Raw genomic sequence first — 14467 nt, 5'->3', positions numbered from 1 at the left:
CAGATTTACCAAAAAACTTTTTACCACGCCCACTTTTACGCCCACAAACCGGACAAAACATTAACGCCAACATATTTAAAAAAATTTTAAAATTTTTTTCTAGTTCGCTATTCCACCACTATCTAAGTAACGTGTATCTGATAGTAGGGAAAGTCGAATATTGCAATTACATAATTTAAAGCGAATCTAAAAAATCTGTTTAAAAATTAAATGATATTGCACAACTCTATTATTACATGAAATATCTCTAAATAAAATTTCGTTTCAGACCAAATATCGCTGAAGACCAGCCAGGTTAATGATCTTACGGAAAAGTTACACGAAAAACAACGCGAAGTGCATAGTTTTAAAAAACAGTTGGAGTCAGTGCACTCTGAAAAAATGATGCTTCAACGTAACTTAGAAAATACCACTCAAGAGCGGGACAATTTTAGAATCCTTCAAGCAGTAAGTTTTTCTTTAAAACATTGTCCTGTTTTAACCTAAAGAAGACATTCATGATAAAATTTTATGCTCAGTACTCAGGCGAACAGAAACTGGACCAAAAATAATATACTTTTTTCAGTCATATATTTCTTGGTTACAAATAATTGGTCTCCCAAGCTAAAAGAAATATACATAACTATTAAGAACTTAAAAATTGACATTCTTAAAAAACATTTTAAAAAAACAAATTGTTGCTGCAACATTAGTTGGGAATGATTAAAATATATTTTCAGATTTAATTCAATTTAAACAAGAAGTGACTATCCACCAATAATGTTGTGCATTATTATATGAAGTTTTTTTTATTGGACGTCCGATTTGTCGCCTGAATACTAGGCCTTTACAAAACTACTCATCAAAATTGTAAAAAAAAATTTTCAGTATTTTCAAAATAATGCAGAATTTTTTTTTTTTTAATATGACATCTGCCTAAAAATAGCTTCCATGAGTTAGCGGCAGTGTAGGAACGTTGGAAACCGGAATATGGGCCGTTGTTAATTTATTTATTCTTTTCCTTTCTCGGAGGTAAATTAAAAAAAAAATGAAAAATGTTAGGAAAAGGAAAAACTATCTATTTATGTATGACTTAAGTTTATACGGGTCAGGAAAGTATACATAATAATCTATAAGTATCGAGAAAAATCTCTATTTTTCTATTTTTCTATTAGCGGAAACTAAAACGGAATAATATACTATGTTCAGAAATATAATAGGTTGGCAAATATCTCCCTTCCGCTTTTTTGCTCTTTATTCAATGCCTTATAAAAAGTGTTACAGTGATCGGATTTAGTTCAAATATGCGGCGTTTTGTTCGATAATCTGTTTCCATCTAGATGGCAACTTCATAATACCTCCCTCGTAGAAGCCCCCCTCCTTATTTGCGAAGAACTCGGACAGCCACTTTTCACAAGCCTCTTTTGAATTCAACATTACACCACCAAGGGCATTCGCCATGGACAGGAACAGGTGGTAATCACTTGGCGCTATGTGCGGGCTATATGGTGGATGTGATAAAACCTCCCATCCGAGCTCCCGTAGCTTCTGACGAGTCATCAACGAAGTGTGTGGTCTGGCGTTGTCCTGGTGGAACACTACACCCTTCCTGTTGACCAATTCTGGACGCTTCTGGTCGATCGCCTGCTTCAAGCGGTCCAGTTGTTCGCAGTAGATAGTAGAATTAAGCGTCTGGCCATATGGGAGCAGCTCATAGTGGATGATTCCCTTCCAATCCCACCAAACACACAGCAAAACCTTCCTCGCCGTCAATCCCGGCTTGGCCACTGTTTGGGACGATTCACCGGCCTTCGACCACGACCGTTTTTGCTTGATATTGTCGTATGTGATCCATTTCTCGTCGCCAGTCACCATCCGCTTCAAGAATGGGTCGAGTTCGTTCCGTTTCAGCAGCATATCGTAGGCGTTGATTCGGTCCAGAAGGTTTTTTTGCGTCAAATCATGCGGCACCCAAACATCAAGCTTTTTTTTGTATCCAGCCTTCTGCAGATGGTTTAAAATGGTTTGGTGACTAACTCCCATCTCCTGGGCGATGTCACGAGATGCCACATGCCGGTCTAACTCGATGTATTCCATGATTTGATCGGTATTTGTCGTCACAGGTCTTCCGCCGGCTGGCTTATCCATGGTGTCGTTTTCACCGGCTCTGAATCGTCGAAACCATTCCTCCGCGGTTCGAAGTGATAGAGTACCATCCCCCAAAACACCATTAATCTCACGGAACGTTTCTCTAGCGGATTTGCCTTTAACGAAGGAAAACTTTAAAATAGCGCGAATTTCGGCGTTAGTGAACTCCATGCTTACACGTCTATAACTGTTGAACGCAATATCCAAACTAATCATAGCGTCGTTTTGTAGGTTATGTCAAGACCTTTCAAATTATGTATAGTATTGCCAGATAAGAGCTCTGTAGCGCTTTGTACATAGCCGCGAAATTCAAAAGACAAAAAGGCGGAAGGGAGATATTTTCCAAACTAATATTACATAATTCTTGGTGGCCAAATTACGGTCTCAAAGGCTAGCCCAAAATACATAACTATGAAGAACTCAAATGTAAACATTTACATTGTAGTTAAAAAATAAATTGAAACTAATGCCATAATAGCAGAGGTACTTCGCCCATTGTAATTTTTGGGTATGTTCCACATGCAAATGTCAATGCTTATACAGGGCTGACTTTCGATAATATTGGAGGCAATAACGGCAGTGATGTCGGTCGAGTATTTAAATCGCATTGAAATATTTACTGATGAATTATCTGTCTCATTCTCCTAGTCGCCTATTCGGGTACAATATGTTGATGACTTTATCTTCTTAAGAACAAGCTGATTTTGGAATCGAGATAATATGTTGTCAAATATCTCCCTTCCGCTTTTTTGCTCTTTATTCAATGCTTTATAAAAAGTGTAACAGTGATCGGATTTAGTTCAACATTTTTTTTTTTTTGATTATCTGTTTCCATCTAGACGGCAACTTCATAATACCTCCCTCGTAGAAGCCCCCTCCTTATTTGCGAAGAACTCGGACAGCCACTTTTCACAAGCCTCTTTTGGGTTCAACTTTACACCACCAAGGGCATTCGCCATGGACAGGAACAGGTGGTAATCACTTGGCGATATGTCCGGGCTATATGGTGGATGCGATAAAACCTCCCATCCGAGCTCCCGTAGCTTCTGACGAGTCATCAACGAAGTGTGTGGTCTGGCGTTGTCCTGGTGGAACACTACACCCTTCCTGTTGACCAATTCTGGACGCTTCTGGTCGATCGCCTGCTTCAAGCGGTCCAGTTGTTCGCAGTAGATGGTAGAATTAAGCGTCTGGCCATATGGGAGCAGCTCATAGTGGATGATTCCCTTCCAATCCCACCACACAGCAAAACCTTCCTGGCCGTCAATCCCGGCTTGGCCACTGTTTGGGATGATTCACCGGCCTTCGACCACGACCATGTTCGCTTGATATTGTCGTATGTGATCCATTTTTCGTCGCCAGTCACCATCCGCTTCAAGAATGGGTCGAGTTCGTTCCGTTTCAGCAGCATATCGCAGGCGTTGATTTGGTCCTAAAGGTTTTTTTGCATCAAATCATGCGGCACCCAAACATCAAGCTTTTTTTTTGTATCCAGCCTTCTGCAGATGGCTTAAAATGGTTTGGTGACTAACTCCCATCTCCTGGGCGATGTCACGAGATGCCACATGCCGGTCTAACTCGATGTATTCCATGATTTGATCGGTATTTGTGGTCACAGGTTTTCCGCCGGCTGGCTTATCCATGGTGTCGTTTTCACCGGCTCTGAATCGTCGAAACCATTCCTCCGCGGTTCGAAGTGATAGAGTGATAGAGTACCATCCCCCAAAACACCATTAATCTCACGGAACGTTTCTCTAGCGGATTTGCCTTTAACGAAGGAAAACTTTAAAATAGCGCGAATTTCGGCGTTAGTGAACTCCATGTGTACACGTCTATAACTGTTGAACGCAATATCATGCATAGCGTCGTTTTGTAGGTTATGTCACCTTTCAAATTATGTACAGTATTGCCAGATACGAGCTCTGTAGCGCTTTGTACATAGCCGCGAAATTCAAAAGAAGACTACTGATGGGCACAATCGCACGGAGAAATGCCGTCAGCTTCTCCCCCGCACTGTGGACATAAGCGTTACGAGAACATCATCAAATTTTTCACTCATTACTTTTAATTTCGTCAAATTCAAGTTCTTCGAGCACGTTGAGAATTTTCTTAAATGTTTGTTGTAGCTCATCAATCAGCTCTAACCTACCATGCAGGTCGAAATCGTCAAACGAAGTTAGCGCAGAGCTTGATAAGGAATCCGCTAACCGCTCCACTCTATTAAAAATTTCAGCCCCCTTTAAACATGTCACCCTTTTTGCGGCAGCGGTAAAGTTTCCAGAATTTCAGCAGCCATGGCAGCAGTAATAAGAAAGCGGCAATCGGGAAGATGACCGCAAACAGTATTCACGGTTGTTTGACCCTACAACAACAGCGATATTATTAAATTTAGAGCTTTAAACAGCTTTGTATGATTTGCACTATATTACTTACGCAGAAACTTACGCAGAAATACCCAAATATTGGGCTAATAGGATTTTTCTTTACCTATTTTTTATAAAATGCGTGTTTTAGTGACTGATTTGCGGAACGAACAGAAGAACGATAAGCAAAAGGTGCATGCGGGAGAGAAAATGAGAGAGACAGCGAGGTATCGAAAGATTATCGCTCAGCTGAGGTGCAGTAGAGTGTAATTCTGTCTCTAAACTTAACAAATTTAGAAAGTGCTGGCTGTTGCAAGACCCAACAATTTCTATGACATTTTTGGTTTTTTGGCAGTTTTGTTATTCTTAATAAAGCTCATAAAGTTCTTGGCATGGATTTTAATACTATAGAAGAGGCAATTTTCTGGAAAACTGGGGACAATTACAGGTAGAGTATGTAACAGGCAAGAGGAAGCGTTTCCGACTAAAAATAGTCATATCATATCAATAGCCGAGTCGATATGCTCGTCTGTATACATCGAGATGTATAGATCGAGATAGACGCAGTAGTTGCAGCAAATATTGTTGCCACATCCACTTTTACGCCCACAAACCGCCCGAAACTGCCCACATGTTTTGATATTTTTCCATTTTTTATTAGTCTTGTAAATTTTTATTAATTTGCTTATAATTTTTTTGAACTAAGTGTAAAACATAAAATACTGAGTGTAAACTGTGTATAAAACTACGGAATACTAATATCGATAGAATTAATTGTAAAGTCTTAAGAACAAAGAATAGTGTGATCGAGATCGAGGAGTTGGAATCGAGAGCTTGAAAAAAAAGTAACGTGAATAAAGTAAAGCTTAAAAAGTTTGTTACAGAAACCAGGTGTGGGGTATAACCAAGATAATAATAATAAAGCAGGAATACAATGGAATATAGTGTTATTCAAAATCAAAACCCGAGCTAATTGACATATTTGACATAATAAAATCAAAAATGTTTATTTTGGTAAAGACGCGACTATTGTTCAACTGCGCAGCATCGTTGAGAGTATAATGGGCAAGAATAAAAATAAAACCTAGACAAACCTAGCAAAAACCTTAGAGACAGTTGAAGAACGGATTCCTGGAAGAGCGATTAGTATGATCGGCGGGGCCAAAAAGAATGTGTACGAGGATCCTGTTGAAATTAAAAGTTTCCAGAAGCCAATTACTGTAACCAAAGACGATGGCAGCGCATGCAGGAGGAAGAAAAAGGCAACTATAGTGTAGCATTAGGCGGAAGCGGTAATGCAGCAGTAAGGTAAAATAACTGCTAGAAATGTGACATTAAGACAGAATGCAATGCAAAACGAGCAAATGGATGCTTTATCGAGAGACAATGAATATGTGAATGAAGGAAGGAGGGACGAGAACAAGCATAAATAACGTCATTGATATAAAACACGTCGATTAATTACTTTTCGGAGCTGCTATCGGTTTTTGAACGAAAAGTGACGGACGTGATTAAACAACTGGAAGAAAGACAAAGATCGACTGATGAAACCACATTACAATATTTTATCGCTTTGTGTGTTATTTCAAATCAAAATATTTTAGCGGATTCTGGTGTAATTCGTGCAATGGGGAGTAGGCTCCAAGACAAAACGGGTGCTGCCACTTCTCTAGCCTTTTGTGAATCACTGGATAAATTACGTAAGAAGATAACCATATATGACAAAGTAAAGATATGTGATCAGCGTGTGGTTTCTGCAAACCCGAAGACTTCGAGTAACGTTAAGATGACCAAATCAATAAATGTTCAGCAAGGACCTACAGCCGTACGTCGTTACCATTGTCGAAAATTGGGGCATATTATCATATTATGAGCGCTTGCAGACGCCCAAAGATATCTGATTCAACTGCTATAGTCAGGACCACGAATACCAGGACTGTCCGAAGAAGAGGGGCTACCACTGCAGCTGTACCAAGATATGAGGAACTGGCGGGCACTGAAGACCTAGAATCTGTTATGTTAAGTTACGATTTCTTTATGGTAAAGAGAGTTGCATTACAGTTTTAATTTTATTCGACAAAGGAAACCCAGTAAGTTTTATTCAAAAATCTTTAGTTCCAAATAATATTAAATTGAAACTGCAAAGAAGTAAATACCACGGAATAGGTGGACAACAAATATTATTTTTTGCACAAACTGAGTGCATTGATGATGCATGCATCTCAAGAAAAAGCTTATAAAGTTAGTTACATTATTACCATTACTTTTTATTTGGACGAGATTCAAAGAAAATAATGGACGTCCAATTAATACAAAAGAAACAAATAAAATGTAATTTTTCAAATAAAAATACTCAGAATATTTCATATGCATTCAATGCACAAAAAACTTTTGATGCGCTTTGCAATCCCGATTTGTATAGGCTGGAGCTCTCTCCCAGCATTCATCACATGTGGTGTCCTTCACAAGATTACACACTTTTCTGGCTTGAACTTTGTGGCACAGGTCACCAAAATCCTTCTTGGGCCAACCCAGATCTGAATTTGATTGTACATTGTATATTAACAGTGGCTCATCCAGCTGTTGTAATGACATGATTTCCAATTTTCTGTAAGTCGGCTCATAAAACTAGTTAATTTTCTAGTAATCCTTTCATTTTACATTTCAGAGAGCTGTCGGTTCTTTAAAATTGTACCGAATACCAATTCCTTTTAAAAAGACAGCTCTGTTTGCGAGATCATTTTCGCTAAGCTAAGTGGAATTAAGCACGCGCTATTGGGCTGACATTTCACCTAAAAAGTGCAACAGACTTTACAGTTGGTCGAAGTTGGATATAATTCTAAAAAAATTAACATTAATGGTGAGATCAGCTTGAACAAGTTATAGTCCAAATATGATTTTATTAAGTATAATGCCATACCTGGTAAAATAACAAACTTCGAACATTTTTTTTTGCTAAACATAAAAATACGGGTAATATTTAGAACTTCCTAACAGAAGTTGTTGAATTAATTTGTTTTACTTTGTTTCAATTAAAGGTCAATCAACAAACACGAAACCGTTACGCCAAATATTTGCAGACCATGCGCTGAAACATATGTTCACTTTGAAAGCTCACAGCTGATCATGTAAACAAACAAAAACTCTTATACAAACTATTATATAATGCTCATATTATGCTTATATTATGCTCAGGCGGATATGGTCAGTTAAAAAAAAAATATTCTGTATTTAAATATTAGTTTGGAAAATATCTCCCTTCCGCCTTTTTGTCTTTTGAATTTCGCGGCTATGTACAAAGCGCTACAGAGCTCGTATCTGGCAATACTATACATAATTTGAAAGGTCTTGACATAACCTACAAAACGACGCTATGATTAGTTTGGATATTGCGTTCAACAGTTATAGACGTGTAAACATGGAGTTCACTAACGCCGAAATTCGCGCTATTTTAAAGTTTTCCTTCGTTAAAGGCAAATCCGCCAGAGAAACGTTCCGTGAGATTAATGGTGTTTTGGGGGATGGTACTCTATCACTTCGAACCGCGGAGGAATGGTTTCGACGATTCAGAGCCGGTGAAAACGAAACCATGGATAAGCCAGCCGGCGGAAGACCTGTGACGACAAATACCGATCAAATCATGGAATACATCGAGTTAGACCGGCATGTGGCATCTCGTGACATCGCCCAGGAGATGGGAGTTAGTCACCAAACCATTTTAAACCATCTGCAGAAGGCTGGATACAAAATAAGCTTGATGTTTGGGTGCCGCATGATTTGACGCAAAAAAACCTTCTGGACCGAATCAACGCCTGCGATATGCTGCTGAAACGGAACGAACTCGACCCATTCTTGAAGCGGATGGTGACTGGCGACGAAAAATGAATCACATACGACAATATCAAGCGAAAACGGTCGTGGTCGAAGGCCGGTGAATCGTCCCAAACAGTGGCCAAGCCGGGATTGACGGCCAGCAAGGTTTTGCTGTGTGTTTGGTGGGATTGGAAGGGAATCATCCACTATGAGCTGCTCCCATATGGCCAGACGCTTAATTCTACCATCTACTGCGAACAACTGGACCGCTTGAAGCAGCCGATCGACCAGAAGCGTCTAGAATTGGCCAACAGGAAGGGTGTAGTGTTCCACCAGGACAACGCCAGACCACACACTTCGTTGATGACTCGTCAGAAGCTAAGGGAGCTCGGATGGGAGGTTTTATCGCATCCACCATATAGCCCGGACATAGCGCCAAGTGATTACCACCTGTTCCTGTCCATGGCGAATGCCCTTGGTGGTGTAAAGTTGAACTCAAAAGAGGCTTGTGAAAAGTGGCTGTCCGAGTTCTTCGCAAATAAGGAGGGGGGCTTCTACGAGGGAGGTATTATGAAGTTGCCATCTAGATGGAAACAGATTATCGAACAAAACGGCGCATGTTTGAACTAAATCCGATCACTGTAACACTTTTTATAAGGCATTGAATAAAGAGCAAAAAAGCGGAAGGGAGATATTTGCCAACCTATTATTTAAAAATGTGACTCCCACTAGAAAAATCATCTTGCCCACAGTGCGACGCTGGCAAGATGCATCCAGAATCTTTTTAATCAGATAAAACCAATGAAGCTGAGTCTAGTTTTCATAGTTTCGAGTTAGAAATCCTATCGATTATAATTGCATTACTTTTATTTAGAGAATAGGTATTTTGAATTAGTGACAGATTGTAATTATTTAGTGTTGTAATTATTTAAGCGTTAAACCCTAAAATACCGAGATGGTCATTGGAATTGGAAAACTATTATTATTCTGTAGTGAGTAGACAATTGGAAGTATTAGATGTACTTAAAGAAAATATTGATAATGCCATAGAGGCCATAGGGGGTAATCAATATATTGAGAATACCGTTGAGCCTGTAGCGATTCCGTAGGGAATAGTAAAAACACAGAGAATAGAGTAGGAAATATAGAACCACATTTAGTAGATACAGAACCTAGGAGAAATACGCAACATTGTGAAATTAGCAAAGAGAATAGAAGTCAATAATTTTTGCATGGAGGATAGTAAAGACAACGTGGTTGTACCCAGATGTATTGGAGGTAATAGAAACTTTCATAGTAGAGTCGTTAAAAGCACTCGAAGCACACCTAAGGATATTACCCTGAAATAATGCAGATAAGATCAGCCGTAGAGAAAGGTAGTTGCACTGCATTTGAAATATTAGATGGCGTTATTTATAAAAAGGGTAGTGACGAATCCTTATGTCAGCATGATCCAAGCTGCATGGAAGAACAAATAATTAGGTTGTCACGTTGAAGATTAGGTAATCTTGCTGCTGAAATATGTGAAAATTAAAGTAGATATTTTATAAGATATTTTTAACCGTGCATATTACACTCAGTACCGAAAACCATTCATAATCGCACACTTCATAGTATTCCAAAGCCATGTATACCTTTCCAAATCACATAGATCATCTAGGACCATTACCAAGTATACAATCAAAATGAAAACACCTCTTTGTTTTACCTCTCTACAGTTTTCGACCTTCCTTTAAGAACGTTACATAGATAAAGTGGCTACAGGTGCACCACAACCCATTGGGCAAGTAGAGAGGGTGAACAGAATCGTGACACCTATGTTATGTAAATTATCAGAGCCAATAGATTTGTATAAGTTATTAAATAAAGTAGAGTTTGCCATTTATAATTATTTCATAGTAGTACTCAAGAATCACCTAGTTTCTATTATTTGGTGTTAGTCAAAAAGGCCCTATAGTTGGCGAATAATCATAATATATTGAAGAAAAGTTTAATTTAGAGAAAAAAAAGACCTAGACACTATTCGTTTAAATTCTATTAAAAATATCCAGCACGCACAACATAAGAATGCGCCATCAAATGGATTTTGTAGCTATACGTAATATTGATACAACACCTAGAGTTAAAAACCGCACCTAAATATCGCAACCCTTACAAAGTAGATTATTTGAAAATGACCGTTATGAAATTATTGAGAGAAATTATTTAAGAGTATACTGAAACCAGCGAGATTGATACATTGGACAAACGTTGTATTATCGTCGAGGTCAATCATAAACCAGGTTGGCCGAATGTAAACTGTGCATAAATTTAAAATACTAAGTGTAAACTGTGTATAAATGTAAAATATTATATTACACTAATATCGATAGAATTAAATGTATAGTCTTAAGAACAAACGATAGTGTGATTGAGATCGAGAGAAAAACTTAAAAAGATTGTTACATACGATTATAAAAAACAGCCCCTTCTTCCATCGCAGCTAACTCACCAAAGCTAATTTGCCGCCCATCCGTGTGACTACATCTTTCAAAAGATACATTGCAGTAAAAATGTATTATTACTAACTGAAATCATAAAAACTATTTTAATAATTTTAGAAATCTGGTCATCAAATTCAGCAACTGACCACTGAAATAAGCGCAAACGAAGTAAAAATAAATTCTTTAAATTTAAAAATAGAACATCTCAATAATTATATAAAAGAACTTCAATCGGACCTTAAAAATAAAGAAAACTTAGTGGCTGGCTTACGTAAGGATATGAGAGAGATGAAAGCAAAAAACGAAATGTTAGCAAAGACAATATCAAACGATGAACTAAAGTTTATGAAAATGGGGCACGAATTGGAAGAAATGAGAAAGGAACGTAATCTAGTTGGATTGCAAATGGTACGACGGAATGACGAGATTGTTGTTATAAAAGAAAAGCTTCAAATTGCTCAAAATGCCCTTGATAATGGAACAACACAATATAATCAACGTGTGGAAGATATAAGATTACTAAAGAAAGAGATTTCTAATCTTCACACTGAAAGTGAATGTCTAAAACATGCAATTAAAAGTACTGCTGACATGAGAAAGGAAATTGTACGCCTCCAGCGCGCTCTTAATCAAGAACATATTCGTATACGTGCTCTAACTGAAGACGCAAGAACACCAACAGGAGTACATCGGTGGCGTATATTAAAAGGAGAAGATCCCAAGAAATTTGAATTGCTTGAAAAATTACAACTATTGCAAAAGTAAGTCTGAAGAGTAATTATAATAATTTGTTATATCTTCTAATATTATTTATTTATACAAACAGACGGTCCCTAAAGCAATCAATAGAAAACTCTAACATCAAAAATAAATTGTGTGAGGCTCAAAAGACTAATGAAACATTAAAACGGATGCTATCTCATATGCCGACTGTGGAGATAAAGCATAAGCTAGTAGTACAACAGGTAATAATGCATAATACATGACAAAAAAAAAATTAAATTATGTACCTTTAAAGGTAATTACTAAAATTCCTAATGGAAATGTTACTATATTATACAATTACCGTTGTAATAATTGGAGTTCAATTGGCTGGTTTATAAATATGTCCCCTGCTCTGTTTATGTTTATTCCGTCTATAACGTGAGAGCTTATCTAAAAGTCGTTGTCCGCGGGACAATACCCCTATTCTCCATGTATAATATAGTAACATATCAATTCTTACACCCATAACTCCCCATAAGATAATTAAAACAACTTTACACACATTAATGTCTAACACAAAATAAATAAATACAAAATAAATATCAAATACAAAATATCAAAGAACGAGAGCCCTTCGATTATCCTTGGAAACAGCGTCATGTTCCAAAGCCACCCTTTCTCACAGATCGCAAATCTTAAATATAGACACTTGTCGTCTTATCATAAACATAGACTCTTGTCGCCCTTATAAACATAGACTCTCGTCGCCTAACCATTTGCATTCGACCACTTGGCAAGCCAACTAAAATAATAAACTTTCCCCCAAATTGCCTATAAAACAGCAAGAATGTCTCAATGCAGCAGTTCAGTACTGAGTACGTTATCCATCGCGATAACTCCGCTAAAGCCAACATAAACTTCCAACTTAGTGATAATCAAAAATCAAATAAAAGGTTTAATAATACATAAAACTCAATCATGTGTTTTTTTTATTAAACCATCGGTCTGAATTTGTAAATGGCGCAGTCGGTAGGATAAAAAGAAAAAGTTGTACGACTCGTTTACAAATATCAATCTAGTGACAAAATATCCTTGTACAACCAAGCGTATCTTTTAATGATTGAACCTCGCTAATCGGCGCTAAGTGAACGTAAATCGTAATACAATAAACTCTATTTATCCGCAAAAGAACTGCGTACAATCGGTGGTTGTCAACCTACTGATACAACTATTATCTGAATCCCGCTTGAATCAAGCCTTAAGTCACAAAGTTTCTTTAATTTCCCAATCTAATTCTCTAAAATGAAAGTACACGCTATAAATGGCACTATAGTATTGAACCAAAACGTTTCATTGCACTCAAGCAAACTTTGTCGGACTAAACAAACATTCTGTGAATAAAGAATGTGAATTTCTCAGAAAAATATGATTTACTATTTGGCAGAATCTTTTTAGAATCAATCAACACTCAAATTAACTATTCAACACAAACAGTCAATATAAATTGCTACCCATTTAAAATGTGGTACGGTCAATTTAATCAAATGATTTTCTCCTAAAAAGGAGAAAACCTCCGTAAAATTAAATGGAAACCCCACTCAAAACCAGATGAGTCAAACTCTAACTACGCCTTAAAGGACGAGTTAAGAGAATCTGACGTATTCAGATTAGAACATCTAAATACGGAAGAAAGGTAACAAGTTTCACACAGTGAAACAGTGAATACAGTGATATTCAGTACAAAGAAGGTGAAAATGAAAATGAATAAAAAGAACCTATCTACAAAAAACCATATAAATACCCCAAGCATTTGACCAAGAAGTTAATAAACAAATCAATGATATTATAGAACAAAAAATAATTATTTGGATTGTCCCAAAGAAAAGCGATGCTTCTGGCAAACCAAACAAATAATTCGTTTAACCGGCCGTTCATTTAAAGAATTTACAGGAGAAAATTTAAAGTGAAAGACAAGAAAATGAATGTTACATTAAACAAAAATGTAGTGAAATTAAATTAGTGAAACAGAATTTACCGAAATTTAGGAAAGAAATAAGAAAAAAAAACATAAATTTCGAAAGAAACCAAATCAAAGAAAGTATTAAATAAATTCAATTAAAGTTAGCAAGCGAAACCGGAAATAGAAATAAAATATTGAATATTTTAAAAATTAAAGAAACAAAAAATGGAATAAATAAACTGTAGTTAACGTAATTACTTAATGATAAAAAGAATTAAATTAAATTAGCTTGACTAAAATTAAATTCTAATTTTTTTTTGCTCCTATCAACTAGACAACATGGCTAACATAAAATTCTTATAATGTTTGGATAAATAAATATAGTTTTCCTTATTTGAAAAAGCGAAAAGGGTAACACATAAATTAGATTTACCATATAGTTCCAAGGGTAAATCATGGAGGGTGGGTACAGAGGCGGGTAACTATACCATCAGTGTAACGTCATTTCCATTAGATATACTGGCATAGCGGCAGCATACACCCATGAGCTAACAGAATTTCGTTCTTTCTATTAATATTTTTCTTTGCATTAATTATAAATCTTACTCATCTACGTAATATTCACGGGACTATAAATTAAATTCAATGTGGCTTTCTGATCGAGTGACGGCTTTATTATGTCCCAACGGCCAACAATTTAGCAAAGATCTCACCACTCAATCTACTATGAAAGATTACAAATACAGAATTTGGCGCCCAAAGTGTGGGGCCACGCAGAAACTACTAGGTACATTTAACTAGAAGGCGAAATCCATCAAGCCTTTATGTATACCGAGTTTGTTAAATCGCAAGTTAACTTCGGAAAATAGGCTGTTAACAATAAGTTGAAAATTTAAGCGGTCGCGCCTTCACTTATCCCAAGTGCAAATGCTATAGTAGCAAACTGCTATTTCCTATTTCCTATACAATGTGGCCCACTCTTTCACTAAATTTCCTATTAAGGAAGTAAACTTACC

The 14467-nt window shown here is 36.9% G+C and overlaps 1 protein-coding gene across 1 annotated transcript in view; it reads left to right on the top strand.

Moving 5' to 3' along the window:
• Positions 1-274: 274 nt before the first annotated feature.
• Positions 275-14467, top strand: part of LOC26526182 (cilia- and flagella-associated protein 58) — a 130167-nt gene continuing 115974 nt past the window's right edge. Inside the window, exons 1-3 of the mRNA XM_026983575.1 lie at positions 275-447; positions 10904-11547; positions 11613-11751. Of these exons, the coding sequence (XP_026839376.1) occupies positions 382-447; positions 10904-11547; positions 11613-11751 (849 nt within the window). The 5' untranslated portion in view covers positions 275-381. The remainder of the gene's footprint in view (positions 448-10903; positions 11548-11612; positions 11752-14467) is intronic.

Source organism: Drosophila erecta, unplaced genomic scaffold (assembly GCF_003286155.1).
Source record: "Drosophila erecta strain 14021-0224.00,06,07 unplaced genomic scaffold, DereRS2 tig00000382-arrow-arrow-pilon, whole genome shotgun sequence".
Lineage (NCBI taxonomy): Eukaryota > Metazoa > Arthropoda > Insecta > Diptera > Drosophilidae > Drosophila > Drosophila erecta.
The sequence above is the reverse complement of the archived record's forward strand: the minus strand, read 5'-3'. Positions and strand labels throughout refer to the sequence as shown.